The sequence below is a fragment of the Scomber japonicus genome, chromosome 12, assembly GCF_027409825.1.
Source record: "Scomber japonicus isolate fScoJap1 chromosome 12, fScoJap1.pri, whole genome shotgun sequence".
NCBI lineage: Eukaryota > Metazoa > Chordata > Actinopteri > Scombriformes > Scombridae > Scomber > Scomber japonicus.
Genome location: NC_070589.1, coordinates 12006554 through 12029281, shown reverse-complemented (window position 1 = coordinate 12029281; position 22728 = coordinate 12006554). Strand labels below are relative to the sequence as shown.

The window sequence follows — 22728 nt, the reverse complement described above, 5'->3', positions numbered from 1 at the left end:
ATTTATTGACAATGAGTTTCTGTGACGGTTTTAACAATAGCAAAACAGAGAGTGGAGGTTTAAGTGAAGGCAAAAAGTCTCCTCTCATAGCACGATTATACGGTAACACACGCATCATGACCTTATTGAAATGGATAAATTGGTGGTATTGCATTGATAAAGACTGGTGATGGACAAATGCAGATTTCATGCGGCACCGTTTGGAGTTATTCATCAACAGTAACACTTTTTTTTTTTGCACTGTACAAGAAACCCACATGTAAAACAATTGATGAAATGGTGTCGTCACGTGTAACCTAATGCCTTATGAGTGCTGACATCAATAAACCAAGAGACAATCACAGACACGTCCATATGCCCAGAGAAATATTTGAAACATAGCTTTTTATGTACACTTTTTACACTTAAATATTGCTATTAGAAAATGATAAAACATTTATTTAACATAGTGGAAAAGGAAGAAAGTATAACAGCAGGGACATGAATAGTGCTGTCTTCTTAATAGACATTTCTTCTCACTCTTTGATGTCCCCCAATAATCGTTTTCAAGACCTCTATCAAAGATCATGGTCAAAGGAATTGGCCAAGCAGCATTAAAGGCAACTCCTACAATCGTCAGCTCTGGTCCCTCAATATTCCTCCTTAAAGTTAAAGCTCCTTTTCACCACCATATGGCACTAACATCTGGCTCTGTATGCATCAAACATCTTAAGGCTCTTTCAGGCATAAATTCAGTCACAACAGAATAAATTGTTCAACTGAAAGTAGCAGCTTACGACCATCACACACCACCAAAAATACCACTAAAGTCCACTGTTGTGGGAAATCTGATGTACCTCGGCATTGCACGTGTCCACAGTGGTAATGTAACGCTTGTGATTTGTTCATGTTCTCTTTGTTCACACGACCCGTTAACGGCAAAATGCCATCAAAGTAGTGGTATAGGCTGCATGTATAAAAGTACGGCATTATCAATGAGCTTCAGTCCAGATTGCAGGATGGAATATTTTGAGCACAGGAACATACACATATTTTGGAAAGAAATTGATTCAATTTGCTCAATAAATTTAGTTGCATGTGTAACAAAATCAGTCAATTGGAAAATTGAAGAGGGCAATTTCTGATTGCTAGTAGAATTATTGGTTACTAATGAGGTAGTATAGCACTGGAATAATGCTAAGTAGGTACAACACAGACACATGCATGGTAAATAACTTGTTAATACAGTTTTGTAACATTATTACATTATTTTTCTTTATTCTGTGTAATTTAGTCTACCTCACGTCTGCAAGGTAAGCAGCAGCTAACTATCATTACAGGGCATTTTATCATTAATGTAGTTCTTTCAAAAATGGATTGATTTCATTGATATGGTGAACTTATGTTATTTACTAACATAAGCACTCATTTGGAGTCACGTCTGTATCCACCTGACAAATGGAAGTCTTACATTTGCTCTCGTTTCACCTCTGTTTCTGGTCTTTGTTAACTCCTGAGGGAAATAGTCTGCTCTGTAGCAGCAAAATGCTTCACTGTGCTAACCAGCTAGTTGCTAATTTTGTTTGCTGCAACAATGGTGCCCCCGGTGGAAGAGGACTTGTTCCCTATGTAGATATAAAAAGCTCATTCTAAGGTAACAAAAACATAACTATTTTTCAGGTGATATTTTTTTATAATTAAAACATACTTATGTATATTATATTCCATTTCTGCCAAGTCTGTTCTGCTAGATGCCTCTAAGTCTGCATTGCACCTTTAAATGAAAAACTACAATGTCTTAAATGAGTAGACTGGGTGAGAGGATATTATGAAGATAATAGTAAACAAGCAAATACATTAACTGAGCGCAGAATAGATTTTTGTTAGCTCAAAAGACATTTTTCTTGATCATAATTTCTCATTTTCCCGCCAAAACTCTGTTTCTTTGCTCAAAATGTTCCGTCATGCGTTTAGGATTGAGGCACAGACATAATCCCATGTAAAAGCACCTTCAGATTCAGAGTGTTAGTCCGGCGCTGAGGGTCATTTTGAACTGTGAACTGACCAGTCACCTTTAATCATGAGACTGATAGAATGGGCTCTGCCATTTCCAAGGTTGTCTATGCAGAACAATTCATTCTGCTTAGACAACAATAAAGTCGCACATGGTTGAAAAATAAAAATCTGATTTGAGATGGCAGTGTAAATCAGATATTACCATGTAACCTATAATTTACTGGAATAAAACTGCAAAGCAAACCTATATTACATTTTGTTTTTTTGTTTTTTTTTAAACATTTTCCATTCTTTTCCACCTTGTTTACGATTGTTTCAATATTATATAATCTATTCACATTATCTTTTACAGTGCATTTGCAAAGACAACCAGTTAGACAGAAGAAACTGAAATGAATAAGGCTGGATCAGTGTATGAATCCACAATTATGTTGAAACAAGAACAAAGAACCGGGGTTTCCCTATATTTTACTCCATGTAAGCCCATAAGTGTTCCAAGTGCACAAAACGAATGATTTGTATTTACTTGCATAAACTCAGCAGGAGTCAGTCTACTGAATATGATGTTATAAAGTCAAATATCATCTGTGTGTGTGTGAGTGTGTGTGTTTTATGCTTTGTTATTCTGTCATATCTCAAGTTTAAAATGCACTAAACATGGGATGGATCCGTAGTCTTCACAGTCAAAAGCCACTGATTCTCGTTGACACAGGTCCACTAATTATCCGCCAAATATTTCCCTGTGAAGCAAAACAAGTCAAAGTCAGAGAGTCATTCTGCCTTTCAACAGTTGAGTGTCTGGTTGTGTGTGTTTTACTTCAGTAGAATAATTCAAACAGTGATATGATGTGAAATAAAGTCACCTGGAGTTCACAAACTAAAAAACTTACCTGCAGCAAATCTCTTCTTGACCAGCGACAGCCGGTAGCCGGTCCCTACCAGCTGGATTTCGCACCCTGACAGCGTGCTCCCCTCGCTGGTGAACTGGACTGCCAGCTGGGAGGGTTTACAGGGACCTTCTGTTATCTGGAACCGGCCCAGGAGAGCCCCTACTCCTGTGTGACACAGATACAGTACACTTTGTTGAGAATGTCTGCTACAGTATGCTATTTAGTGTACTAAGATTTAAATGCTATTTGTCAAAAAAACTGTAACTAACAAAACACACATGGCCTTAAAGAAAACGTGTATACTGTAACATACTGTTTCAGTGTCAAAAGGATGATACATTTGACAACAAGATTATGAACATGATAAGAATGAACACTTGCCTCCATTTTCAGACCTATGAGACAGGCTGGAAATCTTCCACTGTATCGTCTGCTGCTCTGGATTCCTTCATAACAAAATGATAGCACATTACAGTGGACATGTAGCTGCCTGATATGCATTAAGTGAAGGAAAAGATGGGAGCATCAACATAAGATTATAGCATTTTAACATCTATGTTGCAGGAAATTGTGCCACACTGGTCTTAATGTTTCTGTAAGATGGTCTGAATGTAAGGAATCCTCACCAGGAGGCAGGTGGGATCATAGCCTGGACTCTGGCCATGCCTCCATTCACAGGGACCAGGAATTGGATGTTATGTAGTGGCATGGGGGCAGCCATAGCCTCTGTGTTGTATTTGTAGTCTATTCGAAGGTCTGTGTTGTTGGCGTCACCTCGCCAACTCACTGCCAGGTTCAGAGGAGTGGACTGGATCCCCTCTGCTGACACCTGAGACACACAGAAACAGAGATTAGTTCATTGGTAGGCTGTAAGGCTGTATAGATGGATGGATGGATGGATGGATGGATGGATGGATGGATGGATGGATGAATGGATGAATGGATGGATGGATGGATGATACCTGATATTTAATCATATCCACGTTATAGTATGTCGCCTGAGGCTTCTGTTCAGCCACTTTCTTTAGATGGCTCATCAAGTTTGGCATGTTCACCCAGAACTCCTTGGTGTCTACACTGTCTGTTGTTGAATCACTAAAGTGATGAGAGGTACATATTTTATTCAGACAATCTCTAATCATACTGTAGATTATGTGCATTAATATTACAAAACAAAGACCAGCAGTTCATCCAATTTTTTAGCCACCAACATTTATAACAGACATTTCTTCCTACCAGCAGAGCAGCTGTGGATTGGGGAGGACCTGCTCTAGTCGGTTGTAGTTGCTGATGCTGAAGGTGAGGATGGGTTGAGTTGGGTGGCTGGAAAAATGTCTGGTTATACCAGCAGGGAAGGACAGCACCATCTCCCCTGTGATCTTGACAACACATCTGAGACAGAAGGAGAAAAGAAGCAGAACTCAGAGATCTTGCTGTAAAAAAACCCCAAACTCCCAGAATCTCTTTATAATACAGCTTCACTGTATATATCTCTCCCCAGACACCCCCTTAACTTTTGTTCATGTTATTTTTCCTGTAAATGTCTGTAAACATTATTCCCACATTATGATACACATAATTAAAAAAATTGTAAAGTGTGTCATTTGATTATTGCAAGAAAATGTGGCCCTACTTGCTGGGGTCAGCGCCTTTAAAGTAGGCATTGATGGTTTCTGTGAAGGCAGCTGCCACTGGTAGAGTGTCTTGGGGTCCCATGGTAAGAGGGCTGGGTCCTCTGGAGCAACCTAAATTAAACACACATATACATGCATAAAAGGCACCTTTAAATAAAAAAAATTTAAGTTCTCCTAGGCTATTCCCTATTATTTGCTCAAATATTCAGCAGGGGATCAGGGAGTTAAAACAAACAAAAGCAATCAGACAAAATCAAAATTGACAATATAGTATTCAGATTGCAGGTGAGGTTGTAGTGAGTAGGGATGGGATGGGATGAGCAAAAGAGGTAAAAACAGGGCAGGTGCTTTTAGTCCATGCACTGGTCGGCACTACAGAGGCTCGACTCACCTTCAAAAGCTAAATAAAACCTGCCGTGGTCAAACCATACCAGAGGCTGTGAAACCTCTGAGTGAGCAGAGACATGAGGAGGAGAGAATCATGGAGACAAGGACATGGACAGGACTGTGAGGTGAGCGCTCAACAAGACGGAGACAAGATGGACACAGTGAGATGAGTGAGACTAGACTTGCCGGTAGCGTACCTGTGTTGGACAAGTTGAGATCCCTCCCTAAGGTCGGAGTGGATGCTGCACTCTGCGAGGTAATGGAGGAGATGGAGGAAGAGCTCTCCGCCCGGGCCAGTGGGGCAAAAGGTGGTGGGCTGCCAGACACAGGTGGACTGAACGGCCGAGTCTGGAGACACAAATGCACACTTTGATTACAGTGAAAACAGAGTGCAATGAGTTATGAGACGAACTGTGAAGAGTTGATTATAAATTGTCACATACTTTACTGAAACATCAGAATAAAAAGTCAGAGAGATCTACCAGGTCTGTGATTGGTTTCCCTGGGGGCAGCTTTGGTCGCGAGGACGGTCGAGGAGGAGGAGGAGGAGGGACCGGGCTGCCTCGAGACTGTGGCGTTGCGGGACGAGCCGGAGACGATGGGCCTGCGGCACACACCAGTGTCTATGGTTAGCACTGCCTTCAGATCACAGTGAGGGAGACTTTAATCACATTAGCTCCAACATTTCTCCTCATGTCATTCTCAGTGAGCAACCGCACAGACAAGCTCACTTGGATTACTCATGACCAAAATTAAATCTCCTCACACACACAGAAGTGTTCTGTTTGAAGTCATATTTCCCCATATTTCCCTTTCACAATGAACTATCTATTAAATCTATCAGTAAGCAAAAAGAATAGGATTGGATGTCTGTCTGGTTCTGCAATTATCACTGTTAAGAATGTTTGTAGTGTTCTGGGGCTGATTCACCCAAATCTTCACTACAGCTGCAGTTTGTTCTTTACTATTAAATAAAATGTACATTTGTCCACATGCACAGAAATGACAAGCTGCCTGAACATAAAAACTGTAATAAAAATGATGACTGATCATCAACAGGTATATTTTATTTGTACCACACCAAGAAATTACTGCTAAGGATTTTGAATAAGGAGGTTGTTATTTTACAATCACACCACTAGATGTCAGTAAATGCATCTATTGAAATCTGGCTGGACATGAGACATAACAGACCTTTACTGTACAACCCTTCCACTTTTTTTTTTGTTTGCATTGTTTGATTTCTGTCCACATTGCAGTGTCTGTGAATCAGGTGAGTCATAGTGTAAAAGAGTGACTACACACAAAATTAAAGTAGTGTTTCCTATCCAATGTAACAGACTGCATAGAAGACAATGCATGATTTTCTGGCGGTACTGTTGGCAGCATCATTCTCACTTTTTCAAACAAAACCAAAGAGTTTGAAAAAATGCTTACAAGACACCGTGATGTGGACATTGCAAACATTTAGAGAGAGACCACAGTACTCACTGCTGCCTGAATACGGCCCTGGGGAAGACATAATAGACCTGTAGGTGGTTGGAGGAAGAGGAGGTGGCGTGCCCCTAAAGCTGGGTGTCAGCTCTCTGGGCGAGCCCACGTAGTCTGGGAGATCATCTCTCAGGTACGCACCCTCTGGAGTCCTCTTTCCCCCCATTCCCCCGAGCACTAGGGGAGAAATAACTCCTGCCCGAGGGGACCTCCGCTCTGCTGGCAGAGGGGGCACAGGGCTGATAGGGGCAGGGGAAGAAGCATACTCTGCAAACTGCAGCACCTCCTCATCAATCGCGTCATCGTCGAGGCAGAGTGGAGGCGAAACACAGGGGGAGAAGTCAGGGGGCAGGGGAGGGGCTGGTTCATCCGGAGGTGGAGGTCCAAGCACGATGGAAGGTGGCGAGTCTGGCGGAGTGAAAGGAGGAGGAGACCCGGGAGAAAATGGTGGTGGTGAAGGCGGGGGCTCATCTGGTGGTGGTCCAGGTGAGATGCAGGGGGTGGAGGGCGTGGATGAGGGTGTGTCTGGCGCAGGAGAGTCTGGCGGCGGCGGTGGAGCGGGTTCATCAGGCGGTGGAGGTCTGTCATTAGGGAAAGTCACCCATCTGGGAGACACCACATCCTCAATGGTAGGGGGGCTGTCCATGGGGCCAAACACATCATCCAGGTCAGGGGCCGGGGAGCCTCGGTAGGAGGCGGGGGACAAGACGTTCAGGTAGATGGGGGCAGAACTCCGACCTGCCCTTCCATTGGGTAGATAAGCTGCAAAAAAAAGTGAGAACTTAGATCACATCTCAGGAAATCTACATCTACAGAACACAATGCATTTATTAAAGCTACATTTACCAGTGGAGTCCGAAGCGTAGCTATGTTGACTTCTTGATGGAATGTTTTTTGGAGGAAGTGGAGGAGGAGCTGCAACACAGATTACAACATGTCAGTAAATCCTATTACAATAAAAATAAAGTGAGGTTCATTCATGTCAGCTCACCTCCTGTTGGGAAACTTCTACTCAAAGCTGATTCAGAACTTGGTCTTGATTCTCCCCATACATCAGTAGGGACCACTGTGATTGGATAATGACATCGAAACAATCAATGTCATCTCTGTAAACTGTGTCTATCAAATGCATGTGAAGTTATGTCTGCTGATAAGATACACACCATCATATCTGGCATATTTGGTCTCAGAAGGCAGCCCAAAGAAAGGAGGAATGCTCTGCGGTAGCCTGTCACTGTGAAGGGAGACATGAAACGATTTCTTTTAAGTATGTGCTGCCTGCTAGGGTTGTTTTTTGGTTCCTGCTCCACCATTATTCGAGGCTATCACAGAGTTGCACAGCTGCAGACATCAACATATAAATTGATGAGGAAGAAGATTTGGTTTGTTATTGGTCAGTAATCACAGACCTTGGCGTCTCGGGGGCAGGACTTGGTATAGGAGTGGAGCGTCTGGGTCGAGCGATCTCCTCACCTAGGAGAAACATAACAAAACGTCAGCTGTAACCTGTCATTCAAATACATTTCAAATAATTAAGAGAAAAAAAAACAGCCTTATTGCAAACAAAGGTTAAATATAAAAGGTATTTTCAAATACTTACAGGACAAGTTTCTTTTCATCATTCCCTGAAAAATAAACAATCCAAACAAAAGATCAATTGAGGGAACAGATTAGCAGCGTAAAAGCAAAGCATAAGATAGCATAAAAATGTGTGTATACTTGACTCAGACCTTCCATACATCTTAAATATGATCTACTCAACATTACATTAAGATTTTTAATGTAAATTTTTCTAAAAAATTAGAAAGCCCGCTCTCTGTCTTCACTTGTCCTATAAAGATAGTTTAATATATACAATGTTTTGGTCAAAGACCCTCTCTTCAGGTATTCGGTGTGTGACTGAAACATTTTATAAACTGAAGTATCTTTATTGAGCAAGTGAAGACAGTGTGCTGACGTCCCTTCTTCTTTTTAGTACATGTTCATTCATCTTGAGAGAATTACACTTAAATCAACATATTTATTTTAACTTTAAAGGAAAGATTCACATTTTTTAAAGTCTGTCTTAAAACAACAGTCAGGTGTCCACATGAACAATGAACAGGTTTGTCTAGCCATAATCATTCAATCAATAATCATACTGACCGTTAGAAGATCCCTTCATAACGTACTTTCAGTGTAAGTGATGGGGGACAAACCCCACAGTACTCCTTCTGTGCAAAAATGTGTTTAAAAATTCATCCGAAGCTAATATGAAGCTTCAGCAAATCCAAATTAGTCAAGTCAATATCTTTCAAACTTACTGTCTTTTTAGTACCACAGTCTCTCTTTTTATAGCTATCTTCCCACTGCAGCTCAACAGGGAATCAAAGAAGCAATTTTTCACTTAAGACTTTGGCATATCCACACGATTTAACTAACCCAGTCTGCTGAAGCTTCACATTATCTTCAGATAAACTTTTAAATACATTTTTGCACAAGACTTTGAATTTTGCACCTGCATTACTTAAAAATGTAAATGCTTTTAGATGGTATCTTTTAATGGCCACTATGAAAAGGAGGAATGAGCGAGCAAAACCTGTTTCCATGTTCATATGGACACCTCACTATAGTTTCAAAACATACTTGACAAACTGTGAACTACCCATTCATGTCTATGGGAAATATTTGAAAAAAAAAAAGTGACCCCATTGTCTTATTTTTCACTTATTTTAAGAAAAAAAGGATTTGAAACTGGCTAAATGACCAACCAAAGATGGATTATTCTTATCTTGCTGTGTATCCTTTTAAATTCTGCACTGCACAGTATAAAACAGGTCAGGCAACATAAATTAGAAAGCTGTGTTTCAGGTTGTCTGCTTTAAAAAGAGCCAGCAGATGGTGTGAGAAACTTACCGGGCTGCGTCTCTGAGACCAGCAAAAAGGAAGAGAGAACAGACCTGGGTCAGAGAGTGAGTGACAAATCAGTCAAATGGACACCAACTAAAACTGCACACACCACACCTCTTTACTTTCACCGCAAAGCCTTAATAATGCAACATGAGCCATAACACCCCTGAGATTAGGAGGACAATACGAGCATCACGTACGAGCAACACACACACACAGAGCTGTGCACTGAATGTAGCAGGTTGCTCAGCATGTAAGCTCCACAAATCAATAGGTTTGGAGCTACAGTATGTGTGTTATGTTTATGTGCATTATGTAAGACAAACGCTTTGCCAGACAGGTTCAAGTAAAGCTGTAGCTCAACAGAAAATTAAACTGAAAGAAATTAGGTTTTTCAAGGTCTTAAAAGGACACAAATAGTGAGGGAAGAGATAGACTGCATGCAGAAAAAGGGGGAAGCCATAAAGGCGATATATAAGTGAACTATCAAAGGAAGGAATGCTTCATCAAGCATTTATACTGAGTGAATTCATGCCATGCAATCTCTGTATATGATGACACCGTGATGTAATGTATGATAAGGCTTACCGGACTTCTCTTCTACAAGATGACAGCAGATAAGTAAGAAAAGAAACAAACACAAAGACAGTGAGAAATCATTCATCAGCTATTACAACACATAAAAGTACTGTGTGTGTGTGTGTGTGTGTGTGTGTGTGTGTGTGTGTGTGTCTGTTCTTCACTGTTACGTAGTGGAACTCGAGTCAGCAGCGCTCACCAAAGACGGAGAGAGTGCCAGGCCTCCCACTGATGCTTTTAGCTCATCCATAGATGGAGGGACACACTTGCCGCTGTCCGCCACCAGCGGCTTGATCTTGATTTTAAACTTTTTCTTGGTCTCTTCATCGTCCTCTGAATCGCTGGAGGAGAAAAAGTGCCTCCCTTTGGAGGCCGGTGAACACTTTGTCAAGGACAAAGTAGAGTAAGTACAATATGTAATGCAAAACATGTAGGCTAGTTCAATTTTCTGCAGCATTTAAAGCTACAGCCTGGACATATCCTTTAAAAATGAATACATTTTGTCTGAAATGCATGCACAGTATATGTGTAGAGAAACACTGCAGCAGAAGAGCAGGCTGTCTGCTCTGTCCTAGTTAACAATGTTACACCTGCTGTAACCGACACTCTTGCTCTGTCTCAGCTAAATCCTCCTGCTCGAGGGAAGTCTCCATAGTATCAGCTCTCTATGAATCTAATTCAAACAAATAACTGCTGACACCTATGGGGACAAAAAACCTAAAATACCAGTGAACTGTGCATCAGTGGTTAATGAGAACTGTGGCTCAGTGACAACTAGAAAGCCAGCCCAAATGTAATGTGGCTCTGTCCAGCTGCCCTCCTGCTCTTTTCTTTTTTTTTCTTTTTTGCCGCTGCAGGGATGTGATCACACATGTGATGTAGCATGAGAGGGAGGGACTATTGATTTAGCCTATTTAATGCTGAGAAGCACTCATCCAATGAGCCACTCAGTCAAACAGGTCAATAGTTTTGCAGGCAAGAGTCCCAAGACTGTTGTTGCTCTCCACAAAAAAAAAGGATATCATCCCCCTCGTCACCGGGCCGGAGACTGAATCCCTCCTCATCCACGTCAGGAGAGGCCTAGAAATGGGAGAGAAGAAATGTGACAAGTCATTTCTAGTTCATCACACACTGTAAAGGAAGCACCACTAAACTTTGTATTGCTGTGAGCAGGACGCTGCATATAAATGTGGATCAGATTTCACAGGTGTCTTGTCTGAGACGGTCGGCTTCCTGGCTGGAGCTCCTGCTGACTCACAGAATATTCAGCTATCGCTCTATTCGCACCGTTTACTCAGTCATTTTAAACCAAGCGCTACATGGCAAAGATATGCAAAGCACACTGAGTACACTTTCATGACCAGAGCAGCAGTGACTCTGCTTAGTCAGAAAGAAAAAGAAAGAGGACAAACAAAGCAGGGAGCAGCCAGTGGATACTTACATATCTGTCCCAGTCAATCTCCCCATAGAAACCATTGGGTGCTCCATTGGCCTTTTTCTATCAACAAAAAGAAAGCATAAAGTCTTTATTTATAAAAACAAATGATGAAAAGACAAAGAATTATTAATGTTCTTAAAAGGAGAATCACATTTTACACACCTGTCGCTACAAATAATTCAAACAGGTTTTTAAAAAAACAAACCTCCTGGTTAGACAAACTTGTTTGGAAGAGTTAACAAAGGCAAACAGACTGACTTTCACATTCAACTTTGACCTTATGTAGCTGTGTGCACACGTTTTCTGTACAGTGAGGGATCATTATAGACATTTCTGGTTTGCTCACTTTCAGTTTTCCCTTTAAATAAAGTAGTTTAGATCATCATTGTTTACAATCTGTAATATTCTTTGCTCATATCTTGTGTCACCTGACAATGTCACCATGTTCTTGTGTCTTAGCAAATACTTTGGTGAGAGCAATATTATTGTAGCTGAATTTTTTAAGAAATGCTGGGAAGAACAGAGGAAACACAATCCAACATGTACGTACACTTCCTTTCTTTCCACCACTTCCAGTCCCGTCTCTGTCAGGTGAACCCCTGTGTTTGAAGTGATGAGAAGGAAAAGATTATACACACACAAGGCTGGTATGTCTACACTTGTCTATATATGTTTAGTTCTAGTCTATGTATAACTTCCTTAATTCAATCTGGGTCCTCAAAACTAGGGCTGGATATCATTGGAAATGTAATAAAAGACACTATATGAGAGTTCTGGTACCTGTTCTAACTTTGAAAAATACAAAACACCTTTTTTATTTAACAAAGAGAAAGCTGACATTCTCAGTGGTTTAATGTCTGAACAGAAGCAGCTGTACAACTTTGTCTGAATAAACAATTCTAAATTTAATAAAAATTACGATTTAAATCAAGAACTATCTGATCACAAAATAAGTAAAAAAGAACCTTCAGTGCAGACAATTTTCAATACTATATGCTACATATACTTATATTACTTGAAGCACACAAACTGACATTTTTCAGTTGTATTCACAGTTGTATGGTAAGCAGGTTTATTGTGTCACCAATGTGCATCTGAGCAAACTCACGTTGTTTCTGTATCCTTGTCTTTCTTTCGTAAGCCCAGGGCTTTCCTCGTGCGATTTTTCAGTCCTAGCAAACAGACAAAGATAAAGAGAGAGAGGACAACATGACAAAAAATTCATTTGAAGTTGTAGAGCCTAATATAAAGTTAACGGTCTTGTCATCAAAATGCACTTTGAGGAGGAGGAGTATCAGGCTGATGCACAGTAACTTCAGGATGAACATGGCCTCGTGAAATACAGAAAATACAGAAAATACAGAAAATATGTGAGTTCAAATAAATGAAGGTATCAATTCAGGACACAAACATCCTGCTTACTGAAGAGAGCTGCCACATAAAATGAAGCTGTGCAAACACAATCCCCTTAAGTGTCCCCTCCCTGACTTTATAAAATGGAAACAAGAGCAAAGCTTGATCAATGTGTTCACTTCATTAGTGAGATTCAGGGGGAAAGTGGGGGGATCTACTACAGCAGCCTGTCAGCCAAACTGGATGCCAAGACCCCTGCAGCACTGACGGTTGGCACCATGCAGCGCTGGGATCAGGACGACTGGGAAAACCAACAAAAAGACACAATTTAGTGTGTGCAAAGTCTAAAGTCTGCATAACTGAGTACTGCTAGTTGGAGTTGGGTGGCGATGTCACTGACAGTTTGTAAGATTAATCAACAAACGATGTGCAATGAATACAAACTAAGAACATGTCCCCCTATGAAAACATTTACTAAATCACACCAAACACTTTGTGAGTGATGATTTCAAGAGTCTATTATTAGGAGTATTAGCAGTTCTGTGAGACTGTACTAACGCTCATTAATGATCACAATAGTAAAGCTAACATACTGATGTCCAGCAAGTATAATGTTTAATATGTTGACTAAGTTAGTTGGCTGTGTTAGCATGCTAACATATGCTAACTAGAACTAAACAATGAACATACATGAGTCTGACGGGAATGTCCTAAAGCAAGGTATTTAAAGTCCACATCCACTCAAAAATATGTTTTGCTAGTTGTTACTTTGCTTGGGTGAGGTGTGTTCACATAAATGTAAGATGTGTTCGTATGAGCATGATTTGTGTAATCGTAAGTAGTTTGGAAGACAATCATGGTTCAGTATGCAACTTACACAAGTGTCTTTTTATGATGAGGTGAAGGAGTCAATATTTTTTTGTTGAATAGCCACAGACAAAAATGATCAATCAGAAATAGAGTACTTTTATATGTCTTAAAACATGTCTGGATGTTCAAGTTTTGACTTGATGACAAGCCAGAGGATCAGTAAAGTTGCTACAATTCATCCTGAGGGCTATATACTGTAAATATCTCTATCATATTTCACAGCAATCCATCCGACAACTGCTGACATGTTTCAGTGTTAGTGTGGACCAACCATCCAGCATGCCACCAGTCTCTAAAAACAGAAAATGACTACCATTGAATTTTGATTACTGGTTACTTGAATACTCTCTCAATACCTTTCACAAGTTCTTAAGAGTTAATGGATACTTTTGCTTGTCTTGCTCCACACATGCACTAAAAGCAACATAGACAAGGACAAGTCAAGGCTCAAACAGATGAGTTGTTGTTCCTGAGGTCTAATGAGTGAATTACCACTGACAAAACTGCTTTATCTCTCAGGTCAAAGATATGTCACAATTTGATTTTATTAAATGTGTACGATAATAACTGATAAAAGACAGATTTGTACAGGTTTGTCAAACACAAATGCTTTGCATAACTGTGTTTTAGAGGACGAGTGAGCACATTGGCTTCTTACATGCTCAGAAAAACAACAGGGACACATGTGATGGACAGTTGGGTGGATGAACATTTTGTATGATTCACAGGCAGCTCAGTTTGTGTTCTTTGTTTACCGTCTCCTTTTGGTAATCCATGGGGCACATTTTAAACTGCGACATACACCCTAAACAGACATGTAGCATTGTTGTTGGCTCACTTATTTCCTCACAGACTTCTCTTCAATATAGTTCTGTACTGATGTTGTGGTGTTTTGAGAGAAAGAGAAAATTGAAAAGGCTCTACTTGAAAATCTAATGCTCCTCAACATCAAAATAGATATGGATACAGTGATTTGGTGAATCACCACACTAGTCGGGTGCTCAGTACCATTCACTTGGGAAAAAGCTCTCCTGGATACTGAAGGACATGTCAGGGCATGTGATGTATTAGCAGCTAGCTGGGTTGCTCAATAGAAAAGACTCTTCATCAGTGACAACAGCCTTCTGTCCACTCTTAACCTGCATGTATGTTGTGTGATAAGGAGCAATAGTAAAGAATCAATCCAGACATTGATATGTAACAACCTGCTGATCTATGATACAAACTGAAGCAGCACAGTTGGATATTTTTTTGGTCATTACCACGCTGTGGATCAGAGCAGGAGTGTTGTTTTTGTCACCCATTTACAAAGTTTGCCTTAGGAGAGCCCTAAGACACTCATTAAAACACACAGATCACTGTAATGAATGATATTAGCTCTGAATATAGTGGAGTTTGGTTACTTTACAGTAACTTATATTTCCTCTAAACCATACGCCATGACTGCTAGACATTTTTCAAATTATAGCATAACTTAACTTTAACCATTAATCCACTGGGTCCATATGGTGTTGGATACACATTCTCATTCTTTTAGAAAAGTGTAAAGCTGCTAGTATTGCAGTTGTTTTAATTGACTTGTGTATATTTTGAGAGTAATATCTTAATCTTTACGCATCCATTGCATCTCAATCCATTTCACTTGGGTAGGAAAATCATGTTGAGACTTGAAACTTGACTTGAAAACTGAAAATAAGTTACCCCTTTTTGACCCATGTTCAAATGTTTCAAATCTTAGACATCTGAGTCCAGTCGTCAAACAGCAACTTTCTAAAATCAAAATGACCTCGCTGAATTAGTTTCAGGGCTTTCCAGAGGAAATCCAGCAAGTAATGTAAGATTTCTTCCAGAGCTTTCATCCACAATGGGTGACCTACATCAGCAGATGGAGCTTTCTCAGCAGAAAACTATCCGCACCAGATGTGGCTGAAAGCTCCAGAAGAAATGTAGTAAATGGACCTTGTCAAAAAACTATTTCTGAAGTGTATAAAGCTGAATTTTCTTACTGTTACTCTCTCAGGTTTCGTCCTCACTATATCCAACAATTATCTGACTGAACCAGCAAGAAAAGCTTTTGAAACGCTCCCTTCTCTCACTGTATTGGATGACTGTGTTGCACAGTTTTTGAAACATCCTACAACAGACAATCTGTCAGCTATTGATGCAAGTTGTCATCTGTCAGTTGTGCATAGGTGTGAAAATTATACTCTTCTTATTCTTCGCACCGCTTTCTTGACAGCATCATGCCTTTTTAGTCAGTGGTAGAGAGGATATCTTTTGAGGCAGCTGGATTTGCGAGATCACGAGATCACACAAGAATCCATCTTGTCAGGGTTCAAGCAATGCACCTTTGTCTCAACCATCGTTAGCTAGGACCAATCAGCGTCCTGTGAGGATTCTCGTGTGATCTTGTGAATCCAGCTGCAAGACCGTCCAAGGTAATATGGTGATAGACAAATTGTTTATCCAATCACCTGCCGAGTGTTTTTTTGAAAGTGTCTGCCCTTTTACAAACTGTTTCCAAGGACACTTCTCACATGGTTCAAACCATCAAACCATCTGACATGTCAGGTTAATGGAGAGGTGGTTTGAAAGATAAAAGATGAGCTCGGTACAACGAAGGTCATTACCACCTGGTTCTGAGGGTCCAGGACTGGTTTGATACATTTTGCACTTGCCCCTATGCATCAACGCCCATTTTAACTCCATCTTTTGACTTTGGTACTGTATTTATTTATTTGATAGTTTGCAATGACAGATGTACTTTACTGTAGTAGCTCCCAAAAAGCATCAGCTGACTAAATTTCTTCTTTGACAGTTGGTAAACAAACAAATGACACATTATCACCACCTACTGATGTCTCTCATAACTGATAACTTTGGCTTATACAGTTATTTTACCCTTTTCTATGATGGTGGGCTTCTAAACCTATCTTCTAAAGGACCTAGCTGTCCAGCATAGTTGGATATTGCATTGTACACCCTCTTATTTTTTACATGCAATTGATAACCTATCTCAACTAAGGTTCAGGTTTCTGCAAGTTGCTTTTCTTGAACTGCAAGCAGAGGCTGCCTGGAGGGAAGTAAATCAGACCAACATTTTACACACTGCTCTGGGAAATGGTCAGCATTACTATGAAATATATGTGACTTGTAGTTTAGAAGTCAAAACATACAAAACCACTGCTGTGGTCGTTTGAGTCAATGTCAAGCTCTGGTTGCTTAATTTGACTTACAGGAACAGCTTTCCGTTTAAACGGGGGTCATTTTAGTTTTTCTTATTTTTAATATCCTCATCTGAGCGAGATTTCCTCATTACAGATTATAATTCCCTGCACGCAATTTTGTCATCATAGAGTTGCTAAACGTACATGCTGCATCAACAAGAAGCATGTTATTGCAGCACATGCATTGTAGCCACATTCAAGTCCAAATAACATGAATGTGACTGACTACACCTGACAGCCTATTCAGTGTAATTAGTAATGCACGTGTGGCTAACAAACGCTATGATAAGCATGTGACATCTGTGTGGAGTGTGGATTTCCTCCAGCTCATGAACTAAGTACGATATCATGGCAGGCTGACTGCAGACCTTTTGCTAATAATAGTACTTCCATTACCACGTTGGCATTAATGGATGGTAAAGGCACAGCATCTGTCAAACACAGTTAGATATACTGCCACATTTACCTCATTCCAACAATGTATCCTTAGCTTGAGTTTATTTAACACAGGCATCAGCTGCTATATGGTTTAAGGATAACTCGTCCTGTTGGCATGATATAATATGATGCACTGGTAGTAACAGTAGCAGAGGTATGAGAGAGTGCAGCTTCCTCCTCTATCACACATTGATAGGACACAGTCCTGAAGACAGAAATATAATCAGCACACGCACACTCGCACACAAGTACATGTGTAAACACGCATCACACGACAGGACATCAGCAAATCGCAAAATGACATATCAGTTCTTCCATTACAAATCCACACCTCACACATCATTGCTTTAATCTCATATACCTTTCTATAAATCTGTCACACAACATCACACACACACACACACACACACACACACACACACACACACAACAGACACATCATCACGCTGGTCATGCATATGGCTCAGTTGTCCCAGAAGTCCCCACGGCACGATGGAGCACATCACTAGATTCACTAGCTCTAATGGCCCAGCAGGACGTAAGAGGGCAAGAGTAGGACGCAGGGGAAGAAAATAGGGGAAATAAAGGAGGAGAAGGAGAACACAGATGGTTTACCTTGCATCATGATTCCAGATTTTCATCCTATGTTGCCCCTGGTGTGCAGGCAGACAGAAATGGAAAAAATATCCAGCCGGTCAAAGGATGCCTGGGCAGGGCATAGCTAATTTTGCACAGCTCCCCAACGAAGCACGATGTTGATTCCCTCCACCCAAGGGCCCAACTCCCAGACACCCGCACAGGGAGGTGGGGTCGGGGTAGAGCTGAGAGGCAGCAGTGGTGGAGGACGCAGGCGGGGGGAGAGAGAGAGAGAGAGACACCCGAGAAACGCACAGCAAATCGGGGGAAGGGGGGGTCCTCTCTTTGCGCGTTAGGCCCCAGACGCCCGAGCGGCACCGACACACGCCATCTCTGAGAGGGGGGATGCTGAGGAAAGGCAAAGGAAAAAAAAGGTACAGAGAGAGAGAGAGAGAGAGAGGGAGAGAGAGAGAGCGAGAGAGGCAGAGACAGACTGGGAAAGAGAGGGGAGGAGGGAGTGAGTGGGAGGCTCGCTGATGTCACATCTGCACTAAACCAATCCCTGCAATCACAGTCACATGGCTCCTGTCCCCTGATGCCTTAGCACCTCTCAGCTTGCCCTACAGTCAACTGCATACATATTATACAAGGTCTCACATAATATTAGCACTATTTGGCAAAATATGGTCTTACATTTAAATAGAGAGCATCTACATTTTAAATTAAAAAATATATATATTAATTGTAGAATCCCCAAATGTGTTAATAGAGATGTCTGTACAATCACAGATATGTCACTTTTTTAAAATGTTTATTTTCTAGGACAGTTTAAACATAAAGTGTGCACCACAAACATCACACACCTACAGACATACGGACAAACACAGGAATAACGTAAGAGGTCAGTCCTTACTTACTTAACAGTCCTTATTTAAAAAGACTGAAAAAAACTCAAATAGACTAGGAAGAAGGATGCCATCATTTTCAGGCAGCTACTGAACCATATGATTTTGTCCTTGAATGTGAGATGGATAAAAGGATAAAAAGGCCTTGGGTTTCTTTGGGAATGAGTTGACTGCTATATATGGTGACGCAGTGCTTTGTGTACAAACATTACGTTTTTAATGCAATTCTATGACTAAAAAGGGGACCAGTGGAGAAAGAAAAAAACAGGAGTAAAATGTCTCCTTTTGAGTCAAAAAAGACAAAAACTTGCTGGTTTGGGGCTCAGCACAGTTGCATTTTCACAACCAAATCGATTTATCTTTTTTTTTTTGTGGATGGTTTGATGTTTAATAATAAGACATGGTGCTCAAGTTACAACCAATTGAAGAGATTGGGTTTTGTTAAAAGGAAATAACTTTTATTCAGCAGGAGAAAATGAGGCTGTGCAATATTTAATGTCCTCAAGACAGTTACTGAAATCTGATTAACTATTTGAGTTATTGGACTTTAAAGGCCATGAAAACCTACATTCTCAGTCCGCTTCTTATTATGGACATTTTATGTCAACGGTCAAAACCACATTGGTTATTCCACACAGAAGACATTTGTATAAGATAAGATTAGATGCCTTTATTGTCACTGTATTCATACTATAGCATCACACACAATCAATCACGACCCATCATAAAACTATACGACATTCAAAAACAAAACAAAAACAAGCCAGGTAGGTCAAAAAAGAAAGTGCTATGAGTGCAAGTCTGTGGTAAAATGCTGCACTAGTAATATTGAACAAATATATGAATGCAGTTTTTGTTTTTTTATTTGTTTTTGTCTGTGGACTCTTCTACTGAGTTATGTCATTTCATCATTTCCATGGACGAATCACAGTGTAGCAACATGTAAACTGTCAATTAATCAAATGTGATCAGTTTTAGAATGTTAAACTCATCTTATTTAGGGAAATACTTCAGATTTTAAGCAATGCTTTTAAGAGAAATGAAATACACTGTCAACAAAGTAATAATGGAAAGTTGAACTGGCAGTCAAGCTTTGGGGTAGCCTGCAGGAAACAGAAGCTGAGGATCAGCAAGAATTCCCAGTGGAATTGTAAAGGTTTGTAATGGATAAATACTGAGAAATTCAGTCCAAAACTGCTGATGAACTAGCTGATGAATCAGAAAAACATGGTTCACACTGTCAAAAGCCACAGTTAGACCTCAGAGCAGGAGGAGGCTGAGATGAGATCACTTGTCCAGTTTTAGGAGGATAGATTTACTTCTGTGGAAAAACTATGACGACATTTATTTCAAAAACGACTTTCTCGAACATCCTGGAAATAAAAGAGGGTATATACAGTATACTGACTGCATGCAGCGTTACAAGATTGTTTCTCTTGTTAAAAACACAAGAGGACAACTGTGCATCTACCACCGCAGAGTACACACTGTCAGCTATAATCATAACACAGGCTCACTGGGAGGAGGGAGGAAGGCAAGGCATCCAACTCTCTCACATTTGAGCCCGGAAGGTAGAGAGAAAAGGGACGACTATAGTCCCGCTACTATTGTGCCAGTGTTACACTTCAGCAACAAAACTGAGACGCTCTAGTGAAAGATGTGGTGCTTTAATGGTTGTTTATTGGAGCAGAGTGACTCATCCTCACTGATAGGGAGAGGACAGATGGGGAGAGGCAGTTTGAAGATAGTGTTGTGTGTGTGTGTGTGTGTGTGTGTGTATGTGTGTTTCGGGGTAGAGTTTCAGCTGTGGAGGTCATGTAGCAGCATATTAAAAAAAAAAAAAAGGCACACAGATTCAAATGTGGCCCAAAGTCATCCACATGGTGTGTTTTCTCTCTTCTGTTGTTTCGGCTCTCTCTATTGAGGGATATCAGTGAGTGGCTGAAACATTAGAGTATAATTGGGTGCAGAAACACAAACCCTGTAGATGACTTTATGGGGTTATTTTAATGTCCAGTAAATATCAGTTTCAGGTTAAATATATTAGTAAACTGAATACAGAACCCAGCATCTTTATCTGATGTTTGTTGATCACTTCCTTTGGTTTACTACTCGCACCACCGAGGTGTATTTGTAGCTGTTGTTGTTACCTTAAGTTTCCTGGAGTAAGTGTTAATGAGCTTACCTAACCTGGTGCAACAGACCACGGGCCGCTCCCGTGTGCTTTCCTTAACTGGATCCTTACATAAGATGTCACCCAGGGGTCAGAGGTCACGGCAAGTGGGGATTAGCAAAGGAGAGCTGAGCAGAGCAAAACACAAGGAGAAAGAGAGCTATGAGCTAAGGGACACAGAGAAATGACCATTTCTACTGGGCAATGTAGATTAGATACACAGAGAGAAATTGAAACTGAATGAACAAATCAAAATATATATGAGAAAATATAACAGTGAGTGAAGCTAAATTAATCTGAGAAAGCAATAATTTGTGTATCTACAGGAAAAAATCTATAGAGTCTCTTCAACATATAAAACAAGTTGTGTTATAGTTAAAAAGACTAAATTCAATATCATTAACCCTATGGCATGACATGATGCACTGTAGTCTTTTCAGCTATGTGGCTCTATACTGCCACCTACTGTATGAATTTACTAAAGGTTTACATGAGGTTTTTCTAGCATCAGTTATCATGACATAATCATCATTCCTCCTCCTCCTCCTCCTCCTCCTCCTCCTCCTCCTCCTCCTCCTCCTCCTCCTCCTCCTCCTCCTCCTCCTCCTCCTCCTCCTCCTCCTCCTCCTCCTCCTCCTCCTCCTCCTCCTCCTCCTCCTCCTCCTCCTCCTCCTCCTCCTCCTCCTCCTCCTCCTCCTCCTCCTCCTCCTCCTCCTCCTCCTCCTCCTCAGGAGAAACTCAATGCCATAGACAGAATTCAAACTTGGCACTGATTACTTACTATTTTATTTAATTGGGAGCAGGTTGCAGGTCAAAGGCTAAATATGTACTACTTTTATATGTTAGAAGTATTTAAATGTTAGCACACACGCAAAATTTGTCATTGTGTTTCAGTGGGTGAGAATATTTTTGCAACCTGCAGAAAATCAACAAAGTTCTTCACAGCATAGGAAGATACTGGAGTCAAAGTCAGGCAAAACAAGCTTAAGTTAACCCCAAATGCACGCACACTAAATCGTCAACATGTCACAGGAGTTCACGTTCATAGATAATCTCTGCATGTTCGGTGTCATCGTGGCAGAGACTGTTTGTGTCCTTGTTGCCCATGTGCGATCGTTGTTGTCCATCCTCTGGGTGACAAGGCAACATGACTCCTCGGGGGCCGGCGGGGTGACAGCATCAGTGTAGGTCATGTTGGTGCTGTCAGCCATGTTGAGCTGGTATAACCTTGCCGCCACTGTCTCCACCCCTGAGCTTCTTAACCAGAGGATGTTGAATGAGCCTTAATGCATGATAGTGAACTACGACCACAACTCTTCCAATCGACTTGTGTCTCAATATTAACTATGAGGAGCCTTTATGAGCCTCTCTGTGAACTATTGGGTATGGGAAGATACTTCACTGTTTAAGTTATCAGTTATTTCCATGACAACATACATTAATAGTATCAGTATCATCATTTCAGTTGTGTAGGTGAACCAGCAAAAAGCAAGTCAGCATCAGTGAGCTTGAGTATTAATGCTCTCATACTCTGACTGACCCACTTAAAGCCAGCAGCAAGGACAACCTTGCCAAATATATTAATACACTCCTCTGTATTATTGTGTGTGACTAGTTAACAGGATCCATTTAGAAGTGGTAGCCATAAATGTAGCTCTGGTGAAATTGAATTTGTCGAGTATGACACATCTGTGAGAATTACCAGAGCTACACTGGTGACTCTGAGATGAAGTTGGTTAAGTTACTGGCTTTCAAGAAGGTACAGTATGTTATTAATATCTTGCAGAAAAGTGAAAGAAATGCCCAGCCCTGTGAGAAATTGTGCAACTCAGTTGACAATCAATTACAGGTGATGAAACTGCATTCATGTTTAATGTTTTGCA

General features: G+C 40.7%; 1 protein-coding gene across 1 annotated transcript; it reads right to left on the bottom strand.

The window, feature by feature from the left end:
• Positions 1-2605: 2605 nt before the first annotated feature.
• On the bottom strand, positions 2606-22056 carry LOC128369595 (SH3-containing GRB2-like protein 3-interacting protein 1). Its single transcript, XM_053330672.1, has 25 exons — positions 21876-22056; positions 12925-12957; positions 12412-12475; positions 11854-11902; positions 11307-11363; positions 10888-10945; positions 10065-10240; positions 9875-9886; positions 9293-9304; positions 7998-8022; positions 7807-7870; positions 7561-7631; positions 7389-7463; positions 7244-7312; positions 6398-7159; positions 5389-5510; positions 5104-5254; positions 4911-4967; positions 4519-4630; positions 4122-4277; positions 3848-3980; positions 3512-3714; positions 3267-3331; positions 2886-3050; positions 2606-2735 (listed from the first exon to the last, which is right to left on the bottom strand). Exons 1-25 carry the CDS (start codon positions 22054-22056, stop codon positions 2713-2715), a joined length of 2895 nt encoding a protein of 964 aa, XP_053186647.1. The 3' UTR covers positions 2606-2712.
• Positions 22057-22728: the final 672 nt, after the last annotated feature.